The 24,113-nt window shown below is 38.4% G+C and overlaps 1 protein-coding gene across 10 annotated transcripts in view; it reads right to left on the reverse strand.

Moving 5' to 3' along the window:
• The window catches only part of NEK4 (NIMA related kinase 4), a 50,647-nt gene that overhangs the window by 19,540 nt on the left and 6,994 nt on the right, over positions 1-24,113 (reverse strand). For 9 of the 10 annotated variants that reach the window (XM_045051292.1, XM_045051295.1, XM_045051268.1 and 6 more), the window contains 9 exons: positions 23,707-23,848; positions 21,194-21,571; positions 14,744-14,914; positions 14,083-14,235; positions 13,551-13,617; positions 12,659-12,768; positions 11,243-11,331; positions 9,560-9,765; positions 8,969-9,102 (listed from right to left, as the gene is read on the reverse strand). In XM_045051292.1, coding sequence (XP_044907227.1) covers positions 8,969-9,102; positions 9,560-9,765; positions 11,243-11,331; positions 12,659-12,768; positions 13,551-13,617; positions 14,083-14,235; positions 14,744-14,914; positions 21,194-21,571; positions 23,707-23,848 — 1,450 coding nt within the window. Of the gene's footprint in view, positions 1-7,200; positions 7,756-8,968; positions 9,103-9,559; positions 9,766-11,242; positions 11,332-12,658; positions 12,769-13,550; positions 13,618-14,082; positions 14,236-14,743; positions 14,915-21,193; positions 21,572-23,706; positions 23,849-24,113 lie in introns of those variants that run through there. The other variant, XM_011279510.4, reaches the window with a different exon arrangement.

The following is a 24,113-nucleotide window of genomic DNA, read 5'->3' on the forward strand; positions in this document are numbered from 1 at the left end:
AACTTGAAGGCATTATTCTAAGTGAAATAAGTCAAACAGAGAAATACAAAAATTGTATGATCTCACTTACATGCAGAATCTTAAAAAAATGAACTCTCTAGGGGCTCCTGGGTGGCTCCACTGAGTGTCCGACTTCAGCTCAGGTCATGATCTCATAGTTTCTGAGTTCAAGCCCCGCACCAGGCTCTGTGTTGACAGCTCCGAGAATGGAGCCTGCTTCAGATTCCGTGTCTCCCCTTCTCTCTGCCCCTCTCCCGCTCACACTCTGTCTCTCTGTCTCTCTCAAAAATAAACGCTAAAAAAAAATTTTTTTTAATGAACTCTCTCTCTCTCAAATAAACAACAAAAAAATTAAGAATACCAATTACTCACTAAGTCTTTCAAAAAACAGAAGGTGAGGGAACACTCCCCAACTCATTCTATGAAGCCATTATTACCCCGATAACACAACCAAAGACATCACAGAAAACTAAAGACCAATATCTGGTAAGAATATGACAAAAGAATCTTCAACAAAATACTAGAAACATGACTCCAGTAACATAGAAGTAGTAGTATGACCAAATGAGGTTTATCTCAGGAATGCAAGGATGGTTTAACATCCCCAAATCAATAATGTTACACACCCTATCAACAGAATTAAAGCATCTGACAAACCTAATACCTTTTCATGGTTAAAAAAAAAAAAAGAAAACACTCAACAAACCAGGAAAAGAAAGAACCTTCTTCAAGCTGATAAGTGGTATCTATAAAAACACACAGTCAACTAATGGTGAAAGACTGGATGCTTTCCCTCCTAGATCAGAAACAAGTCAAGGACCTCCACTTGTACCACTTCTACTCAATACTGTACTGGAGGTTTTAGCCAGGGCAATGAGGCAAGAAAAAGAAGTAAAAGACATCCAGACTATAAAGTAAAACTAACTCTATTCACAGATGATGTGATATTATATAGAGAAGATTCCAAGGAGTGCACAAAAAAAAAAAAAAAAAAAAAAAAAGAGTATTAAACCCAATAAACAAGTTAAGCAAGGTTGCAGGACACAAGGTCAAGATTTCCAAAATCAAATTTATTTCTGTGCATTTGCAGTAAACAATCCCAAATAAATATAAGAAAATTCCATTAAGGTCAAAAAGAATAAAATACTCAGGAATAAATTTAACGAGAGGTATAAAACTTACACTCTGAAAACTATAAAACATTGTTTAAAGAAATTTAGATCTAAAATTTAATAAACATAAAATCACCTCATGTTTATGAACTGGAAGTCTTAACTCTGTTAAGATGGTAATACTCTATATTAACTAATCTGCAGGTTCAATGCAATCCCTATAAGAATCCCAGCTGGCTTCTTTGAAGAAATTGACAAGCAAATTCTAACATTCATAGAATTATAAGGGACCCAGAATAGCCAGAACAATTTTGTTTTTTGTTTTTTTCAATATATGAAATTTATTGTCAAATTGGTTTCCATACAACACCCAGTGCTCATCCCAGAAGATGCCCTCCTCAATACCCATCACCCACCTCCCCTCCCTCCCACCCCCCATCAACCCTCAGTTTGTTCTCAGTTTCTTTTTTTTTTTATTATTTTTTATTATTTTATTTTTTTTAATTTTTTTTCAATGTTTTTATTTATTTTTGGGACAGAGAGAGACAGAGCATGAACGGGGGAGGGGCAGAGAGAGAGGGAGACACAGAATCGGAAACAGGCTCCAGGCTCTGAGCCATCAGCCCAGAGCCTGATGCGGGGCTCGAACTCACGGACCGTGAGATCGTGACCTGGCTGAAGTCGGACGCTTAACTGACTGCACCACCCAGGTGCCCCTGTTCTCAGTTTCTAAGAGTCTCTTATGCTTTGGCTCTCTCCCACTCTAACCTCTTTTTTTTTTCCTTCCCCTCCCCCATGGGTTTCTGTTAAGTTTCTCAGGATCCACATAAGAGTGAACACATATGGTGTCTGTCTTTCTCTGTATGTCTTATTTCCCTTAGCATAACACTCTCCAGTTCCATCCACGTTGCTACAAAGGGCCATATTTCATTCTTTCTCATTGCCACGTAGTACGCCACTGTGTATATAAACCACAATTTCTTTATCCATTCATCAGTTGATGGACATTTAGGCTCTTTCCATAATTTGGCTATTGTTGAGAGTGCTGCTATAAACATTGGGGTACAAGTGCCCCTTTGCATCAGTACTCCTGTATCCCTTGGGTAAATTCCTAGCAGTGCTATTGCTGGGTCATAGGGTAGGTCTATTTTTAATTTTTTGAGAAACCTCCACACTGTTTTCCAGAGTGGCTGTACCAGTTTGCATTCCCACCAACAGTGCAGGAGGGTTCCCGTTTCTCCACATCCTCTCTAGCATCTATAGTCTCCTGATTTGTTCATTTTGGCCACTCTGACTTAGCCAGAACAATTTTGAAAAATAATCAAGTTGGAGGATTCATCTATCTTGATTTCAAAACTTACTACAAATCAACAGTTAACAAGACTGTATGGTACTGGCATAAGGACAGACACAGATTAAAGGAGCAGAATTGAGAGTCTAAAAATAAGCCCAAGTGTATATGGTCAACTTGTTTCTTTTTTGACCAGGGGGCAGAACAGTCTTTCCAAGAAATGGAGGTCAGACAACAAGATAGCCACATACATAAGAATGAAGATGGACCTTTACTGCATACAATATACAAAAATTAACTCAAAATACATCAAAGACCTAAATACACAGATGAAAACTATAAACCTTTTAGAAGAAAACCTAGAGGTAAACCTACATGATCTTAGATTTGGCAAAGGATTCTTTGATGACACCAAAAACACAAGTAGCAACAGAAAAATAGGGGTGCCTGGGTGGCTCAGTCGGCTGAGTATCCAGCTTCAGCTCAGGTCATGATCTCGCGGTTTGTGAGTTTGAGCCCCACATTGGGCTCTGTGCTGACAGCTCAGAGCCCGGAGCCTGCTTCAGATTCTGTGTCTCCCTCTCTCTCTGCCCCTTCCCTGTTCACGTACTGTCTCTCTCCATCTCTCAAAAATAAATAAACATTAAGAAATAAAAATAATAAAAATAAATTGGACTTCGTCAAAAATGAAAATTTTTGTGCTTCAAAGAACACCATCAAGAAAGTAAAAAGACATTCTCCCATTCCCACAGAATGGGAAAAATATACACAGATCATGTATTTGATAATATGACTTGTATCTAGAATATATAGAAAATTCCTATAACTCATTAATTAAAACACAAATAACTCAATTTAAAAATAGGCAAAGAACCTAAGTAGACATACCTCCAAAGAAAATATACAAATGCAAAGTAATATATGAAAAGATGCTCAACATCAGTTGCAATCTGGGAAATGCAAAACCAAACCACAATAAATACTACTTCACACCTGCTAGGATGGCTATAAACCAAAGGTCAGATAATAACAAGTGTTGACTAAGATGGGGAGAAATCAGAACCCTCTTACACTGGTGGTAGAAATATAAAATGATGCAGTTGCTTTAGAAAGCAGTCTGGAATTGGGGCACGTGGGTGGCTCAGTTAAGCATTCGACTTCAGCTCAGGTCATGATCTCACGGTCCATGTGTTCGAGCCCCGCATCAGGCTTTGTGCTGACAGCTCAGAGCCTGGAGCCTGCTTCGAATTCTGTGTCTCTGTCTTTCTCCGCCCCTCCCCTGCTCATGCTCTCTCTCTCTCAAAAATAAATAAGCATTAAAAACAAACAAAAAACACAGTCTGGAAGTTCCTCAAACATTTAAATGAAGAGTTACCATGTGACCCAGCAATTCCACTCCTAATCATACATCCAAGGGAACTGAATCCACACTGAAGCCTGCACACCAGTGTTTATATCAGATTTAGTCACAATAGGCAAAAGGTGGAAACAATCCAAATGTCCAACAACTTAAAAAAAAAATTAAACAAAATGTGGCATATCCACACAACAAAACACTATTCAGTTGGAATGAGGTACTGATAAATGTTCCTGTACACATGAACCTTGAAGACATTATGCTAAGTGAAAAAAGTCACAAAAAACTATATATTTTATATGATTCTATTAAATGAAATGTCCAGAAAGGCAAATCTATACAGAGAGAAGGCAGATTTAGGGGTTCCTTAGGATTGGAAGGAAGAGAAAATAGAGGGTCAATAGCTAAAAGCACAAGGTTTCTTTTTAAGGAGACAAAAATATTTAAAATTGACTGTAGTGATATATGTATTTGTGAATATATTAAAAACCACTGAAGTGCACATTGAAAAAAATTTTTAACATTTACTTATTTTTGACAGAGAGAGAGAGAGAGAATGAAAGCAGGGAAGGGGCAGGGAGAGAGGGGGACAGAGGATCTGAAGCAGGCTCTGCACTGACAGCAGAGAGCCCAGTGTGGGGCTCAAACTCATGAACTGTGCGATCACAACCTGAGCCAAAGTCTGACGCTTAACCAACTGAGCTACCCAGGTGCCCCTGAAGTATATACTTTAGTGGGTGAATTGCATGTATGTGAATTATATCTTAATAAAGCTATTAAAAAAGGTAATCCTTTATTTAATCACAATTGAGTTGAATCAACTGAATCCTAGAACAGAATGATTTTTTTTCTTTTGCCATAAAGGATATCAGTGTGACAACTCATGACATTTAAATAACGTCTGTAGATTAGATAATGGTATTATATCAGTGTTAATTTTCTGAATCTGATCACTGTGCTGTGGTTATATAAGGACATATTCTTGTTCCTAGGAAATAAAATGAAGAATTCAGGGGTGGAGGGACATCATGTCCACAACATTCTCACAAATGGACAGAAAAATAATTATACATACGGAGAAAAAGAATAATGAAGCAAAAGTGGTAGAATAGTAATATTAGGGAATATATATGAGTATTCAGGAATTCTTTATACTATTTTTGCAACTGTTAGTCTAAAATTATTTTAAAATAAAAATTTAAAACAACACAACAAAGTCATCTAGTATTAAATTGCTGAAGAAGTGACATTCAGTGGCTGTCCAGAGCAATGGCCCAGTTTGTTCATAACCCTGCAGACAAGGCTCCAGTGCTGCTGTGACTTACTCGAAGCACTGATTGGCCACATTTTGGCACTATGCTGAGGTTAAGCTAGTTCCTCCCACCAGTCTTTGCTGAGATCCCTACTGCTATTCAGAGCTTGAAAAAAGTCAAGAGTGCTAAACTGACAGCTTCCAACAGCTCACAGTCAAGGAAGCTCTGCTGAATAGACTAGAGTGGTAGCCACTGAGGTGTGGATGTGTTGCGTTGTTTTTAATTTATTTAAATCCAGTTAGTTAACATATAGGGTAATAATGATTTCAGGAATAGAATTTAGTGATTCATCGCATATAACACTCAGTGCTCATCCCAACAAGTGCCCTCTTAATGCCCATCACCCATTTAGCCCATCCCCCGCAATACCCCACCAGCAACCCTTACTTTGTTCTCTATATTTGAGTCTTTTATGGTATGCCTCCCTCTCTGTTTTTATATTATTTATGCTTTCCTTCCCCTATGTTCATCTGTTTTGTTTCTTAAATTCCACATGAGTGAAATGATATATTCCTTTCTCTGACTTACTTTGTTTAGCATAATACACTTTAGTTCCATCCACATTGTTGCAAATGGCAAGATTTCATTCTTTTTGATCACCAAGTAATATTCCATTGTATATACCACATCTTCTTTATCCATTCATCAGTCGGCGGACATTTGGGCTCTTTCCATACTTTGGCTATTGTCGATAGCACTGCTATAAATATTGGGGTGCGTGTGCCCCTCTGAATCAGCATTTTGTATTCTTTGGATAAACACCTAGCAGTGCAATTGCTGAGTTTAGGGTTGTTCTATTTTTAATTTTTTGAGGAACGTCCATACTGTTTTCCAGAGTGGTTGTACCACTCTGCATTCCCACCAGCAGTGCCAAAGGGTTCCTCTTTCTCCACATCCTCACCAATATCTTCACCAATATCTTGTTGTCTGAGTTGTTAATGTTAGCCACTCTGACCAGTGTGAGGTGGTATCTCATTGTGGTTTTGATTTGTATCTCCCTGATGATGAATGATATTGAGCATCTTTTCACGTGTCTGTTAGCCATCTGGATGTCTTCTTTGGAAAAAAGTCTATTTGTGTCTTTTGTTCATTTCTTCACTGGATTATCTTGTTCTTGGATGTTGAGTTTAAGATTTTGGATACTAACCCTTTATTTGATATGTCATTTACAAATATCTTCTCCCATTCTGGTGGGTGCCTTTTAGTTTTGCCAATTGTTTCCTTCGCTGTGCAGCTTTTTATCTTGATAAGGTCCCAATAGTTCATTTTTGCTTGTGTTTCCCTTGCCTCCAGGGACATGTCAAGTAAGAAGCTGCTACAGCCAAGGTCAAAGAAGTTGTTGCCTGTTTTCTCCTCTAGGAATTTGATAGCTTCCTGTCTTACGTTTAGGTCTTTCATCCATTTTCAGTTTATTTTTGTGTATGGTGTAAGAACATGGTCCAGGTTCATTCTTCTGCTAAGTCATTGTCCAGTTTTCCCAACACCATTTGCTAAAGAGACTGTCTTTTTTCCACTGGATATTCTTTACTGCTTTGTCCAAGATTAGTTGGCCATACAATCGTGGGTCCATTTCTGGGTTCTCTATTCTGTTCCCATTGACCTGTGTGTCTGTTTTTGTGCCAGTACCATACTGTCTTGATGATTACAGCTTTGCAATACGGCTTGAAGTCCGGAATTGTGATGCCTCCAGCTTTGGTTTTCCTTTTCAACATTACATTGGCTATTCAGAGTCTTTCCTGGTTCCATGAAAATTTTAGAATTGTTTGTTCTAGCTCTGTGAAGAATGCTGGTGTTATTTTGATAGGGATTGTGGTGTGGATGTGGCTTTATGTCAATGAGATCATAGGTAAGCATGGCATCGTTGGCTATAATGTTTGAAGACCAATCTTAAAAATTTTTTTTTTTTGACGTTTATTTATTTTTGAGACAGAGAGAGACAGAGCATGAACGGGGGAGGGTCAGAGAGAGAGAGACACAGAATCCGAAACAGGCTCCAGGCTCTGAGCTGTCAGCACAGAGCCCAACGCGGGGCTCGAACTCACGGACCACGAGATCATGACCTGAGCCGAAGTCGGCTGCCCAACCGACTGAGCCACCCAGGCGCCCCATGAAGACCAATCTTTAACATCTGTTTATATTTGGTTTATTATTTGAGTGTTCTTGGACCATGTGTGTTCAGACTAGTGTCTGGATAAAATAAGATAATCCATCAAAAACAATATAAATAGGAGAAGCAACTGTATTTCTAGGAATTTAAGGCTTTATTGTCATTGCTATTATTATCACCAAACAACTAGAAATACAAATATTTAAAAATAAAGCTAGTCAAAAGAAGGTTTGTTCAGGCACTTCTACTACTCTGAAAATTTTCTGTTTTTTAATTTTTTTAACATTTATTTATTTCTGAAAGACAGAGCATGTGTAGGGGAGGGGCAGAGAGGGAGACACAGAATCTGAAGCAGGCTCCAGGCTCCAAGCTGTCAGCACAGAGCCCAACACGGGGCTTGAACTCGTGGACAGCGAGATCATGACCTGAGCCGAAGTCGGACGCTTAACCAACTAAGCCACCCAGGCGCCTCTACTCTGAAAGTTTTCTTATGCAGGTGTGATGTAATGCAGTTGACTCACTGGAGAATAACCTACATGACCCAAAGTGAGTGTCATCTCAATCAGGAAACAGCCCTGCGACAGTAGGAAAAGAGCAAAGGCCTCAAAAGCACAGGATCGATCAAGTGATTGTTACCACAAGAAGCTGACTATGCTTCTAAGCTCAGTTGTACCATTATGTAAAAATTACATGTTACAAAACTGTGTACAGTATAATTCTATTTGGGCTTTAAAACAAAACAAAAAAAGCCTATGATACATATATGGATGTGACAGATGTGTATATACACAGAAAACTACAGACAGATGCATAGAGGATAAAAGGCAGTATAGAAACAGTGGGGGTAGAGAACTAGGAGGCTTCATGCTGTTAGCACAGACCAGAGCCCGATGTGGAGCTCAATCACATAAACCGCGAGATTACCTGAGCCGAAATCAAGTTTCAGATGCTTGACTGAGCCACCCAGATGCCGCAAAACTAGACTTTATTTAGAGAAAGATCCTATATCATTCTAATAAAAATCCCAGCTAGGGATTCCTACCCGCTAGGATGGCTGTAATCAAAATGATGACACTAACAAGAGCTGACAAGAATGTGGAGAAATTAGAACCCTCATACATTGCTGGTAGGAACATAAAATGGTGCAGCTGCTTTGGAAAAGAGTCTGGCAGTTCTTCAAAACGTTAAACGCAGACTTTCCATATGATTTAGCAATTTCCACTCCTAGATGCATACCCAAGAAAAATGAAAACCTGTGTCCACACAAAAACTTATACACAAATGTTCACAGCAGCATTACTCATAATAGCCAAAAAGTGGAAACCTAAGTGTCCATCAGCTGATGAACAGATAATCAAAATGTGGGATAGCTACAGAATGGAATAAATAGCATTTGACCATATAAAACAATGAAGTATCTGATATATGCTACAACATGGATGAATCTTGAAAACATTATGCTGAGAGAAGCCAATCACAAAAGACCACATGTTGTGTATAATTCCATTTAAATGAAATGTCCAGAACAGGCAAATCTACAGACACAGAAATATCAGTGGCTGCTTAGGGGTGGAGGGCTTGGGGACAATGGAGAGTGACGATACAGGCTCTCTTTTGGAGGTATTAAATGTTCTAACATCATCTGTGGTAATGGCTGTACAATTCGTGAACATACTAAAAAACACTGAATTGTATGCTTTAAATGCGTGAAATGGATAATTTCAAAAGTCTGTTAAAAAGAATTCCATCGCACAAGCAGTTGACACATTAGGCTGATGGGACACTCACCTCTCTTTCCACTTCATCCTCCTCTTCCAAAAGATCATACACCTGCTCCAAAAGTTGAATCCCCAGGCCCTGGATTACATCAGCTCTCAAGACTTCAACTATTCTTCTGATCTTTTCAGAACCTGGCATGATAGCTAAAAAGAAATAACAAAGATAGGGAAAAATAAACACTTCACTGCAACAAGAACATGTTTTTGTAAAAATCTTGTCATGTTAAGATTTTTTTCACTTTGACAAGAGCTTGGTTTAAGCACTTCATGTATTTTTAATGACTACAAATGTATACATGAACTTACACTTCATGTCTCGTTACCAACCTCTTAAACCTAAATCCACAGCTATCTAATTTGAAGAAAAGCCACATGAAAAACCCAAACATGCATTTTATTTATATTTATTTTTTAAAAACAATTTGCATGCAACTTTTCAGGAACACAACTATTGCATAAAACAAGATATGCCTTTTATGGAGTTATTGAAAGAAAATAATTAAAAAAAGCAAAAACATTTTGGGAGCATTAGCTTCTTGGTGTGACACATTTCTCCAATAAACATGCTTTCCAGTTTGCTGTAAAAGAATAAACTGATCACCAGAGGGTAGCTCTTTAAAATGGAGTTCCTCAGCTTCTTCTGCAACTTTCCCATGAAGTATCAGCGTATCTCGATACTTCCGATGAAGTTTAAATTCTGACACTGGATCTGGAACGAGGAGATCTTCACAGCTCTCCTTAGGGTCTAATTTTAGGGTCTGAGTCATCAGTTGGACCAAGTCACTCATTTCATTTGTATGACCTTTCCTGGGGGGAGGTGGGGAGAGAAAATAAGTCCCCTTGTGATTTCATTGGCTTTATGAGAATTTTTCATCAAAAAATTAGATGCAAAACAACCTTCAGGGAGTTCTTCTAAATAGGCAAGTAAGCTCTTACAGACAGACCCTTCTGTAAATAATAAGTATAAACCCAACAAAATTAAAACTCAAGTATGTGAAGACAATGGAGCATATACAAAACCTGTATGCAGGTTCTGTAGGGGTGTCAACACCTTTTAGCCTAAGGGCCATAGGCAGCTAAAGTACAAAAGAAAACCCACAGTCTTTCTGGCCTGCAGAGACAAAGGACAAAGTTCAATCATAGCCACTAGAGAGTGAAATTTTAGAAAGGAAAGAGCCAGAAAGAAGCTCCAGGTTCTATGTGTAAATTCTGCCCAACTATTTGCAAGTAACTTAATTACAGCCATGTACAAAGTTCAAGAATATCAAGCAATACACGGGGCGCCTGGGTGGCGCAGTCGGTTAAGCGTCCGACTCAGCCAGGTCACGATCTCGCGGTCCGTGAGTTCGAGCCCCGCGTCAGGCTTGGGCTGATGGCTCAGAACCTGGAGCCTGTTTCCGATTCTGTGTCTCCCTCTCTCTCTGCCCCTCCCCCGTTCATGCTCTGTCTCTCTCTGTCGCAAAAATAAATAAATGTTGAAAAAAAGAATTAAAAAAAAAAAAAGAATATCAAGCAATACAAAAATACCGGCTCCCAATGAGATAAAATTGACAATGTCTGACATCCAGCCAAAAGTATCAAACATGCAAAGAAGCAGGAAAATAGCACACCTTTATTAAGAGAAAAAAATCAGTTAATAGAAACAGACCCAAAAGTGACACAAGTGATAGAATTAGTTGATAAGGACACTTAAGTGGTTACTATAAATATATTCCGTATGTCCAAGGTAGAGGAAAGCATTAACATCTTAAGGAGAGGCATGGAAGATATAAAAAGACCCAAATAGAACTCCTAGAAATTAAAAGTACACTATGTTAAATACATGAGATAAGATTAGCAAACTAGACGCTGTAGAAGAAAACACTAGTGAACTCAAAGATATGGCAGTAGAATCTATGAAAAATGAAACAGAAAAAAGTCTAAAACACATGAACACCATCAGTGAGCTGTGGGACAACTTTAAACAATCTAATATATAGGTAATTAAAATCCTCAAGAAGGCAAAAAGGGATCCAAAAAAATTTTGAAGAAGTAACAGCCAAAATTTTTATGGATCTGATGAAAATTATAAACCCATAGATCTTGAAAGACATTCTAGAAGAATTCTGAATGAAATCAGATGTGTTCATTAGAAGAGATTATTTTTAGCTCTAACATGTACCAAAACCCATTTATAATGTTATCGATGACAGCACTGCAGGTCTGAACACTATGACAAATGTATATTTAGGATTAATTCAAACAGAAATTGCTTATGAAAGAAGACAGAAAAATAAGAACATACCGTTCTTTGGAATCCCCATCTGACTTATCAGTTGAACTTGTAGAAGAACTTAATTCATCCTCGGAGAGACAGTGGATGACTTTCCTTCCCTATTAATGTTTGGAAAAACACAATTCCACATGACAACACAACCAGAATGTAATGCATGCAACACTCTCAGATGCAATGTCTACATACAACACACACCTACATCCAATTTAACCGGACAATCTAATGATATAAAAATTGAAGTTACTTTCCCCAAATGATGTCCCAGTTCACCTATAAAGTACACAAGTGAACCGTGAAGAACCTTAAAGGGAAATTTTACAAGGCCCTGGAAAGTCTCAGCTATGAATAAATTTTCTTTCCAGAGGCGAGTGGACAAACAGTTCTGGTACTCCAACTCCCACGCAGAGGGCTGGTGCTCTAAAGAATTTTAAACTAGAAAAAATGCCACATAAATAAAAGCAACCTCAGTTTATATCGGAGACTCTTTGTTAAAATACTTTAAAGGAGTACTTGACTTAATTACACACAAACCTTAAAACTTTAGACAATGGAGAAGACTGTCTTAATTAGTGAAACAATTTATTCATAGAATATTGCTAAAGAAACAAATCTTCCTTACTTTCAAGAGCAAGAAGTTTCTGTTTTTAAAAATAATTATATGCTCCTAGAAATAATGTCAGAAAGTGCAGTACAGAAAAATGGATCATTTTTCCTGAGGTATCAATACACAAAAAAGTGAAAATGGGTTGGAAACCTGCAATTACCCATTTAGCCACTAGGTGCTGCCCCTACATCATCCCTAGGCGAGAAGGTAATGAACTCTGACACAAACAGGAAACTGAGCAAAGATAATAAGCAAGTGAGACTAAAATTTGGCCAGGTAGGTGGGTATATTGGTTACACAGCAGAATAAGCAAAAGGTTGCCTAATGGAAGCCGTTTAAAGTCTTGTTTTAAATACTACTTAAAGAAAGATAGCAACTAACCTACCAACTGCTTATAAGAGCACCTGTAAAACTCATTCCCTTAATGGTGCAAAAATAACCTTCTTAATTATTATTCACCAGTTCTTTTCCTTATCAAGAGTGAAAAGGTGGGGTGCTTGGTTGGCTCAGTCAGTTAAGCATTAGACTCTTGATTTCAGCTCAGGTCACGATCTCACAGTTGGGAGATCAAGCCCTGTGTTGGGCTCCACGTCCATGCTTAAAATTCTCTCTTCCTCTGCCTCTCCCTTGTGAGCACTTTCTCTCTCTCTCTCTCTCTCTCTCAAAAAAAAAAAAAAAAAAAAAAAAAAAAAGTGAAAAGGCAGAACTTCAGCCAGTTCTGTCCCAGAAATAAATGGAGCTGGCAGTTATGAGGCTTACTGTATTAGGCTTGCCAGATGATATAGACACGTCCCCCCTTTCCATAGGACTATGTAATATACCTGAGCCGCACAGCAGTCAGAAGACAACCATCGGCCAGGGGTGGGCTGGCCTTCCTCTGGTGGTTTCCCTGGTCCTGATGCACTCAGAGAAGCTCTCCTCACTGAAGGGCCTGAAAAAGTGACCACCCCAGCAGTTGTTTGTAGTGGGCTGGCCCCAAAAGAAGTGGGCTTTACACAGGATATGAAAGATACCCCAGCAAGTGCCAGCCCAGAAGTACCTCAGACAGCATATTCATCATCACTCTGGTACCTGACATCTCAGCTCAAACCTCAGCTCTAGGTCTACCGGTGCTGTGACCCTGGGCAAGCTATTTAAGCCCTCCAAGCCTCAGTTTCCTCAGCTGCAAAATGGAGATAATGCTGCCTGCCTTTGACAGCTACTGTAACATGAGATGAGACAATGCTCTTAAAACGCTTACCATAATGCTTGAGACATAGTCAGCATTCAGTAAATGGAAACTGCTAGTGCTGTTTTTAGATGATAGCGATAAGAATGATCACAGCCCTCAGCCCAGGGAAGCACCATTCTCCCAGCTTCCTCTCTCTGTTCCTGAGAAGACACCACTCTTTGACCAGCAGAATCTGAACATGGAAACAAACTGAACACTCACTCCATTTCCTGTCTGAAATCTCCCAGGAGTTAATGCCACTCAAACCCCTCTTGCTCTCTTTTTAATATCCTTTTCCTCTGATAATACAAGTTCCAGACCCAACAGCCGCATATGCTGATTTTTTTAAAGATTTACCAAGAAATTTTAAAAATTCTCCCAAATCTGTTTCCCAGATGGATCACTGATGCTGAAAATACTTCACATCTCACAATCAGAACCAATGCTACATCCATAAGCCATACCAACAACCTCCAATAGATGAAGGAAAGAGAAAACTTTACCTGAGGGGAACACCTCTTCCTGTGACTGCTTTAGTCGCCTCCTCTCTCTTGCTGATAATGGTCGATCCTTTTAAAGAAAGTCCGTTACTTTCATTCCTTCTCACTATTTTTAGAACACCTGGAATGCGTGACATTATCATCCAGCACTATAGGACAGGCCTTCCACAGGCCTTTAAAGGAACGTGTTTGAAACCAGTCATATCCTGGTTACAACTACTAGCTAGAATGATCAGAACACTCATTTCTGGGAAGTACTCATTTTTGGAAGGGTAAACGGAAAATTTTGCATTTCCTACATTCAGAATCTACTTTGGTCTCCTTAATTAAGTGGAAGCAACCATCCCTGGAACTATAGAATCTGTCCATTTCAATGAAAGCTTCTGCTGAGAATCACAAATTTGTCCCCTCCATTGTTTGGCAAAAGGCAGGGCTAAGATGTTTTAACAGAAAACTTCACAATATATATAGGCTTTTTACAACCAAAAAGTTTTATAAGAAGGTTGAAACAAATCCAATATACACTCCAACAAACCTTGGATGATGGCACCTCCCTGCTGCTCGAACAGCTCACAGTAGACCCAATGACCACTTTACTTTGATTTTCAGCATCTTTTTGTGATAATGTGATATCCGTTTTTCCAATAGTGGGAAGAGAAGGCAAAAGTCGAGGAGGAGCCTCTTGGAACTTAAATAATTAAAAAGGGGAGGTGGGAATTATCAGTTTCATATACAACCATTTCCAAAGTTCCCCTACCAGTAAGTCTCCTATGTATTTGGCAGTGATTTGCTCTCAAGAACTTCAAAACATTGCATTTTATTGGAAAGAAACTCTGCCAAAAGTGAATTACCATCTGAGAAGCTTATAGACAGGGTGCTTGTGAAAGAAATGAGGTGTAGACATGATTCTATGCAGAAGATAAGGGAGAAACTATTCATCAGTATAACACAGGAGGGATCAGAGAAATACTCTTGTTAGCCTGTTCCTTTAACTCTCAAGAAGATTTGTCCATTTTTGATGGAAAAGATAAGATCTTTACTCTGTTTCCAACTCACTGACATTTGAAAACTAATATTTAGCATCTTGCCATTGCTACCCCTCTCCATATGTTCCCTGCATTTCTTATGTGTCTTTTTGGCAACTGTTAGTCATTCTAAATAAAGTCTATTTCCCAAGCAACAGCACAGTGACTTACTTCAAAGAGATCTCCGCTGACCTGTGTCCTTTCCCCACTCTGTTCAGGGTGTTCTCTTTTCTTCTGTCGTCGTTGTCGAGAGAGGGAAGGCTCAGACCCGGAGCTGTGTGGCTGTAAACCTGGGTTGGTCCTGTCTGGTTTTTCTAGAACACATTCACCAGCAACTTGATCCTTAAGAATAATGAAATTAAACAAACAAAAAAGAAAACAGAATAATGAGATAGTCTTGAACTTCCAAGTGACCAAACTATTTTAAAATTATAAATGGAAATGAGGAGTGTCTTTATCAAAATGAATGCTCATTTGCAGTGTGGACAGGCAACGACAAAATGCTGACATTGGTTATCCACATTTTCTGGCTTTTTTTCCTCTTTTTCCAAATAAAAGTAAGTAATTATTTTAATTACATTACTCAGATTGTTATTAACCCAAACTACTGACGTTCGATTCATGTTTTAAAAAAATACTTCTTTTCATAACTTTTAATAGGATTTGTATTCGGAAAACTAGGAAACGTTTTAAATGAAATCCAATTTAATATATACATACTTCCCAAGTAAATATCAGTTATTTGGATACACCCTAAAAAGCACCAAGAAAACAGCACTGGGTTTGGAGTCAAATGGAATCCTATCTGAGAAACTTAATACTCCTGAACCTCAGTTTCCTCCTCATAAAGTGGTATAATGCCTCACACACACTGCCTGACTGAAGCAGGCTGGAGGAGATGGTGCATTCAAGTACTTAGGACTCTGTCTAGCACATACTAGATGCTCAAAAAACAGGAGCTATTCCTAGCAGTAGTGATGATAAGGTAAATTACCTTCTAAGTTATAAAGATCACAAACGACTTAGTATTTTATTTGGATAGCTGGTTTTAGAAACAAATGCATATAAATTATTAAAACAAAATAGATTTTTACATTTCTTTTTTCTCCATTTTTTTTTTTAAGAGAGAGACAGGGAGAGTATGCACAAGCAGGGAAGAGAAGCAGAGAGAGAGAGAGAGAGAGAGAGAATCCTCAAATCCTCAGCAGGCTCCATGCTGAGTGTGGAGCCCAAAGCAGGGCTCAATCCCACAACCTTGGGATCATGACCCCAACCAAAATCAAGAATCAGATGCTCAACCAACTGAACCACCCAGGTGCCCTTTATGTTTACTTCTTAAACAATTTTTAACTATCAGAACATCTGACAGATGGACACTGGTAATTGAATCTCATTCAAGCAGCACATTTTTATCAAGAGCCCCTGTGTGGTACATTTTAGAAAGAAAAACAAAAAATGCAATGTTAATACAAGGTGAGGTTGCTTTAAAAATTTTTTTTTTATGTTTATTTATTTATTTTTTGAGAGACAGAGAGAGTATGTAAGCAGGGGAAGGCAGAGAGAGAGAGAGAGAGAGAGAGAGAGAGAGAGAGAGAATCCCAAGCAGGCTCCATGCTGTCAGCACAGAGCCCAACATGGGGCTTGAACTCACAAACCATGAGATCATGACCTGAGCCAAAATCAAGAGAGGCAGACACTTAACCAAGTCCCGCCACCCAGGAGTCCCGCCCTGAGGTTGCTTTCTAAGAGTCATTATCATCTACCATTTAGGTTCTCTGCCAAACCCAAACTAACAACTCCTGTAAGAAAATAATTTGTAAATTTATTATTTCGAGTTCATGTAACATTATACAAAAAATATAGCAAATGATTACATGTTTACAATATTATACAATAAGCTGGCTGAACAAGGAGACCCTGATAATAAATAGTGATATAATTCTGGACAGTGAAATAAATTTTTCTCTGCTGATAAGTACAGGATGTTCAAATAAAGTTTATACAGATACAAGAATGACAGAACAAATGACTTAAGCAATTCATTTCTCAATGAAATCCAATTGGTCCTAAAAAACTTCTACCTTTATCAATAAAAACGGTAACAACAACAACAAAAAAGAGGAAATGCTAGACATCAAGTTCTATCAGAGAAACAAAAAACCCGTGTGATATATTATATGTAAAAAAAGATAGTGATCAGGAACAAGACAAAGATGTCCACCTTCACTGCTTCTACTCAATACCATACTGGAGGTTCTAGCCAGGGCAATTAGGCAAGAAAAAGAAATAAAGACAACCACATCTGAAAAGAAGAAATAAAACCATCTCCATTTGCAGATAATATGATATTGTATTCAGAAAATCCTACAGTTCATTATAAAAAAATTATTAAAGGGGGTCTGGGTGGCTCAGTCCGTTAAGCATCCAACTCTTGATTTTGGCTCAGGTCATAATCTCACGGTTTGTGAGATCAAGCCCGGTATCAGGCTCTATGCTGGCGGCATAGAGCCTGCTTAGGATTCTCTCTCTCCCTCTCTCTCTGCCCCTCACCTGCTTGCACTCTCTCTCAAAATAAACATTAAAAAAATTATTAGAACCAATAGAGAATAGATGAGTTCAAGGTTGTAGGACATAGGGCCGATATGCAAAAATCAACTGTATTTCTATACACAAGCAAAGAACACTATGAAGATAAAATTAAGACAACTCCATTTATAGTAGTATCAAAACGAATAAAATATTTAAAAATGAATTTAATAAAAGAAGTGCAAGGCTTGAACACTAAACAGCAAAAAGTCTGTTAAAGACCTAAATAAATAGAAAGATATCTCATGTTAATGGACTGTAAGACTTAAATATTAAGATAGCAATACTCTGGAAATGATCTACAGATTCAATGCCTATTGAAATCTCAGCCCATTTTGCAGAAATTAACAAGCTGGTCTTAAAATGGAAATGCAAAGGACCCCAAATAGCCAAAACAATACTAAGAAATAACAAAGTTGGGGGTGACTGGGTGGCCCAGTCAGTTAAGTGACTGACTTCAGCTCAGGTCACAGTCTCATGGTTCATGAGTTTGAGCCCTGTATTGGGTTATCTGCTCTCAGCACATAGCCTGCTTTGGATCCTCTGTCTCCCTCTGTCTCTGTCCCTCCCCTGCATATGTGCACACATGTGTGCACACTCTCTTTCCCGAAAATAAACATTTAGAAAAGAAAGTTGAAAGACTTCAACTTCTCTACAATAATTAAGACTGTGTTACTGACAGGGGGCAGACATACAGATCAACAGAACAGAACTAAGAGTCTAGAAATAAGCCATTACATTTATAGTCTATTGATTTTCAACAAGAATGCCCAGACAATTCAATGGAGAAAGAATAATCTTTTAATGAATGGTGCTAAGACAAGCTGATAAGCTGATGTTCATACGAAAGTATGAAGCTGGACCCCTTCTTCACACCATACACAAAAATTTAACTCAAATGGGTCACAGACTTAAATGTAAGAGCTAAAACTATACACTCTTAGAAGAAAACATAGGGATAGGTATCCATAACACCAAAAGCACAAGTGACAAAAGAAAAAATAGACAAAACCGGACTGCATCAAAATTACAAACTCTTGTGCTTCAAAGGATACCATCAAGAAAATGAAGAGAACTCACAGAAAGGGAAATAATATCTTCAAATCTTATACCTGGTAAGGGACTGACATCTAGAATAAAGAACTCTTACAATTCAACAATAAAAAGATAAATAAACCAATTAAAAAGTGGGCAAAGCATCTGAAACAGTACTTCTCCAAAGTAGGTATACAGAAGGCCAATAAGCACATGAAAAGATGCTGAACACAGTCATTAGGGAGATGCAAATCAAAACCACTGTAAGATACCACTTCACACTCACTAAGATAAGCTAGGAAAAAAATAAAATAAAACAGAAAATAGCAAGTATTGGTGAGGATGTGGAGAAACTGCAACTCTTGTATATTGTTGGGAAGTAAAATGATGCAGTTGCTTTGGAAAACAGTTTTAGAGTTCCTCAAAAAGTTAAACATAGAATTAGCATACGTAAGACCCTGCAATTCCACTCTTAGATACATACCCAAGAGAACTGAAAACGTACGTCCACACAAAAACTTATGTATGAGAATGTTCATCACAGAATCACCCATAGTAACCAAAAACTGAAAACAACCCAAATGTTCATCAACTGATGAATGAACAAATAAAACATGGTATATACATACAGTGAATTTATTTGGCAATTTAAAAAGGAATGAAATACTGGTATATGCTACAACATGAAGAAATCTTGAAAACATTATGCTAAGTAAAAGAAGCCAGACACAAAAGTCCCTAAATTTATGATCCTATTTCTAGGCCTACCTCATTTCATTATACTCCACTTAATTGCGCTTCACAGATACTGTATTTTTTACAAACGGAAAGTCTGTGGTAGCTCTGCAATGACCAAGTCTATCGGCACCATTCTTTCCAACGGCATTTTCTTGCTTTATGACTCTGTCACGTTTTGGTAATTCTCACAATATTTCAAATGTTCAATAGTATAATAGTTGTTATGGTGATCTGTGATCTGTGGTGTTACTATTGTAGTTGTTTTGGTGCACCACAAATTGTGCCCATAAAAGATGGAGAACTTAACTGATAAATGCGTGTGTTATGATTGCTCCACCTACTGGCCATTCCCCCACCTCTCTCCATCTTCTTGGGACTTCTAACTCCCTGAGACACAACGATATGAAAATTAGGCCAATTACTAACACTACGATGGCTTCTAAGTGTTCAAGGAAAAGGAAGGGTCAACCAATGTATCAAAAACTTCACTGCTGTCTTATTTAAAGAAATTGCCACAGTCACCCTAACCCTTCAGCACCTACGGCATTGGTCAGCACTCATCAACATTGAGGTAGGACCCTCCACCAGCAAAAAGATTACGATTTCCTGAAAGCTCAGATGATGGTTAGACTATAATGTAAACATAACTCTTACATGCACCAGGAAGCCAAAAATTTCATGTGACACCGGTACCGCAATGTTCGCTTTATTGCAATGATCTGTAATTGAACCCGCAATATCTCTGAAGTATGCCTGTACATGAAATGCTCAGAATAAGCAAATCCATACAAATAATGGTTGCACGGGCTAGAGAGTGACTATTAGTGGGTATAGGGTTTATTTTTGAGGCTATAAAAATGTTCTGGGGCAGCTGGGTGGCTCAGTCCATTAAGCCTCTGACTCTTGATTTCGGCTCAGGTCACAATCTCATGGTGGTGGGATTAAGCCCCTAGTTGGGCTCCATGCTGAGTGTGGGGCCTGCTTGGGACTCTCTCTCTCCCTCTGCCCCTCCTCCCCTGCTCCTGCTTGCATGCACGCTCTCGGTCTCTCAAAAAAGAAAATAAACATTACAAAAAATGTTTGGGAATAAGACAGTATGATTGTATAACTCTATAAACAGACTAAAAATCATTGAATTAGTACTGTGAAATTAGAAAAAAATGAAAGAAGTATACCTGAATATAATTTGAGAGCCAAGCAGAACACATAATTTTATCTACAAAGTACTAAGAATCCCAGTGTCCAAACAAAGAAAGCTTAAGACTTCTGTCTAATGACTTTAAGTGACAAGAGCATTACACGTGGGCTTTTCCACAAAAATAAAATTTTATTAGAAACATTTGAATATAAATGTATAAAATAGTTTCATATATCTATATAAAAATGATATCAAATATATTTAGCATATTATAAAAACAGTTAATATACAACTTAAATATATTTTTAGAATATTTTACATATAAAAACGTAAAGTTCACCAAATGTTCTGGCTTTCTCTCTAATCCTCAGCTATTGCCATGCTTCATTTAACTCGGGCTTCTTTCCAAATTCAAGTAAAAGTTAACCTTTAAATTTACTCAGAACAGTCTCTTAGCATCAAAATCCTTTTGCTCATTTGCTTTTCTCCTTCTTTTCTTTCCCCTTTGGTTCCAATACATATATATATTTTTTTATTCTTAAGAAATGAGATCAATCACTAACTTTTCAAGAGCAAGAAGAAATGTGATGCTACCTACTTGTTGGAAATACCCATCCATGTGGAGGCCTACGGAAGAGTGACAAAAAAATGGGACAAAACATACAAGTACCCTGCTTCCACCAAATACCCTATGCCAGGGCACAGAAGGGATCTAAGAAGCCCTGGGTCCTATCCTTTAGTTTGTGTAATGTTTATTTAAAAAGAAATTTTTTTTAATGTTTATTTATTTTTGAAGGAGAGAGAGACAGAGAGTGAGCAGGGGAGGGGCAGAGAGAGAGGGAGACACAGAATCCAGAGCAGGCTCCAGGTTCTGAGCTGTCAGCATAGAGCCCAAAATGGGGCTCAAACTCACGAGCCACAAGATCATGACCTGAGCCAAAGTCAGATGCTTAACCGACTGAGCCACCCAAGCACCCCAGTTTGTGGAATGTTTAAACTGGTACACAGAGTAACTAACTTTCCCAAAACACCAACTAGAACAGGACAAACAACACGAGCCACACCTTCATAACTGCACTTTCCAGTCATCTCTCTGAAACCAACACCTCATGCGTATCACTCACCTGGTCTTTTGGCTTTTGGTCTGTGTTTAGGGGTTGCAGAGGATTCAGTCGGTCATTCCTTCCCCCAGCGACATCACCAGAGGACCATGTGGGAATCAGGTTTCTGGGGTGAGTGCTGGGCTTCGTGCCATCCTGTAGCTTCTCCTTCACTTGAGAAATACCACATTTACCTTCTAGCTCATTCTCCCGAACTAAGCCATCTTTCAGTGAGTCCCTCCTTTCTGAAGGTAGGATGTCAATATTCACTCTACTGATCGTGGCTAGTGATTCTGCAGTATTGCTCACGTCCAGCTTGGAGGTGTGGACTTTCAGACTTGCTGGTGACTTCAAGGGGCCAGTGACCATGGGTTTCTCCTGGGACAAATATTTGTCTTCACCCTGAGTGAAAATAGGCTTCTCATTTATTACAGCACTCCTCACACCCCATAAAATTAACTCAAAAGGAATGGCACATTCCTCAGAAGTTAAACATAGAATCATCACACAACCTGGGAATCTCACTCCTAGGTAAATATCTCAAAGAACTGAAAAAGTAAGACTCAAACAGGTTATTTGCTCACCAGCGTTTAGAGCAGCGTTATTCACACTGGCCTAAAAGTGGAAACAACCTCAATGTCCATTAGCAGATGAATAAACAAAATATAATATACACATACAATGGAATATTATAAAGCCATTAAAAGGAGTGAAGTACTGACACATGCTATGACATGGGTGAACCTTGAAAACATGCTGAATGAAATAAGCAAGACACAAAAGGACAAATATTGTATGATTAACTTATCTAGAACAGGTAAACTCCTAGAGACGGAAAGTAGATTAGAGGTTACCAGGGCCTGGGAACGGGAGGAATGGGAGACTATTGCTTAATGAGCACAGAGTTTGCTTGGAGCAATGAAAGGGTTTTGGAAGATAGTGGTGATGGTTGCACAACATTGTGAGTGTAGTTAAGGCCACTAAATTGTATGCTTAAAAATGGTTCAAAATGTCAAATTCTATGTCATAGATATTTCACAATAAAAGAAAATTTAAAAATTTAAAAATGAATCAGCAACCTAGATACAAGAGCTAAAATTATAAAACTCCTAGAAAAAAACATAGTCATATGTCATCATGAACTTGGATTTGGCACAGGATTCTTAGATAGGACACCAAAAGTACAAGCAACATAAGAAAAAAAAAAAAAAGATAAATTGGCTTTCATCAACATTAAAAACTTTTGTGTATAACTGGACATTATCAAGAAAGTAAAAAGCCAGGGCACCTGGGTGGCTCAGTCTGTTAAGCATCTGACTCTGGATTTTGGCTCAGGTCATGATCTCACAGTTTGTGAGTTCGAGCTCCGTGTCTGGCTCTACACTGCCAGTGTGGAGCCTGCTTGGAATTCTCCCCTCCCCTCCCCTCCCCTCCCCTCCCCTCCCCTCCCCTCCCCTCCCTTTTCTCTCTCTCCCCCCTCTCTGCCCCTCCCCTGCTCATGTTCACTCTATCTTTCAAAACAAATAAATAAACTTAAAAAAAAAAAAAGTAAAAAAGCCAAACTATATAGCATGGGAAGAAATATTCGTAAATCATATCTCTGATAAGGAGCTAGTGTCCAGAAAATAGAAAGAACTCTTAGACCTCAACAACAAAACTACAAAAAACTCAATTAAAAAACGGGCAAAGAGCTTAACAGACATTTCTTGAGGGAAGAAATACAAATGGTCAAGAAGCTTATGGGAAGGGACTCTATGTCATTGGTCATCAGGGAAATGCAAACCCAGACTACACTCAGCATTTCACATCCACTAGGATGGCTAGAATGAGAAAAGTAGAAAGTCACAGGAACTGCTGAGGTTGTGGAGAAACCAGAACTCTTGTGGACTGCTGGTAGGAAAGTAAAATGGTGCAACCACTTTGGAGAACGGCATTGTGGTACCTCAGAATGTAAACACAGAATTACCACGTGACCCAGCAATTTCATTCCTACGTATATACGCAAAAGAACTGAGAACAGAGACTCAAAGACTTGTACCCAAATGTTCATACCAATAGCCAAAAGGTGGAAACAATTCAATACCCACCAGTGAATGACTGGATAAGCAAACTGTGGTGCACACATATAACGGAGTATCACTCAGACATAAAAACTGATGAAGTGCTGACACATGCGACCTCAAAAACATCATGCTGAGTGAAAGAAGCCAGACGCGAAAAGTCACTTATTATATGGTTCCATTTATATGAAATACTTGGAGTAGGCAAATCCATAGAGACAGAAAACACATTGGTGGTTTCCAGGGACTGGATGGAACAGGGAATGAGGATGATTACTTAATGGTCTGGGGTTTCCTTCTGGGGTGATATGAAATGTTTTGGAACTAGATAGAGATGGGGGTTGCACAACATTGTGAATGTACTAAATGCAATTAATGGCTTACTTTAAAATGGTTAACTTGATGTTATGTAACTTGCTTTGAATACCTACTATTTTAATAGTTGCTAAAATACATACCCTTTAAAACGAAACATACCATTACATATGTCTTGGAGCCCTCAGAAGAGTGAGGCTGGAGGGGAAAGACTTTATGATTTGATTCAGCCTTTCCAGAAACCACTGCAGCAACAGGTTTCGATTTAGAGTCACCATTTTTAATATTATTTTTGGAGGTCTTTCTTTATGAGGAAGAAAAGAAAAAAATTATCATCAGTATAGTGAAAATTAAAGGCTTTTACATATATGGAGAAATGTGTGTATGTATTATAAGAACCATAGAACTACTCCATTTAGAGAGAATAGTCTTCCAAAAACCAGGCAGCAGCATTCTGCAAAACACCTGACCAGTACTTTTGTTTTTAATGTTTATTTATTTATTTTGAGAGACAGAGAGAGAGAGAGAGAGAGAGAGAGAGAGAGAGAGAGAGAGAGAGACTGTGAGCA

This window comes from Felis catus, chromosome A2, assembly GCF_018350175.1.
Source record: "Felis catus isolate Fca126 chromosome A2, F.catus_Fca126_mat1.0, whole genome shotgun sequence".
NCBI classification, from domain to species: Eukaryota; Metazoa; Chordata; class Mammalia; order Carnivora; family Felidae; genus Felis; species Felis catus.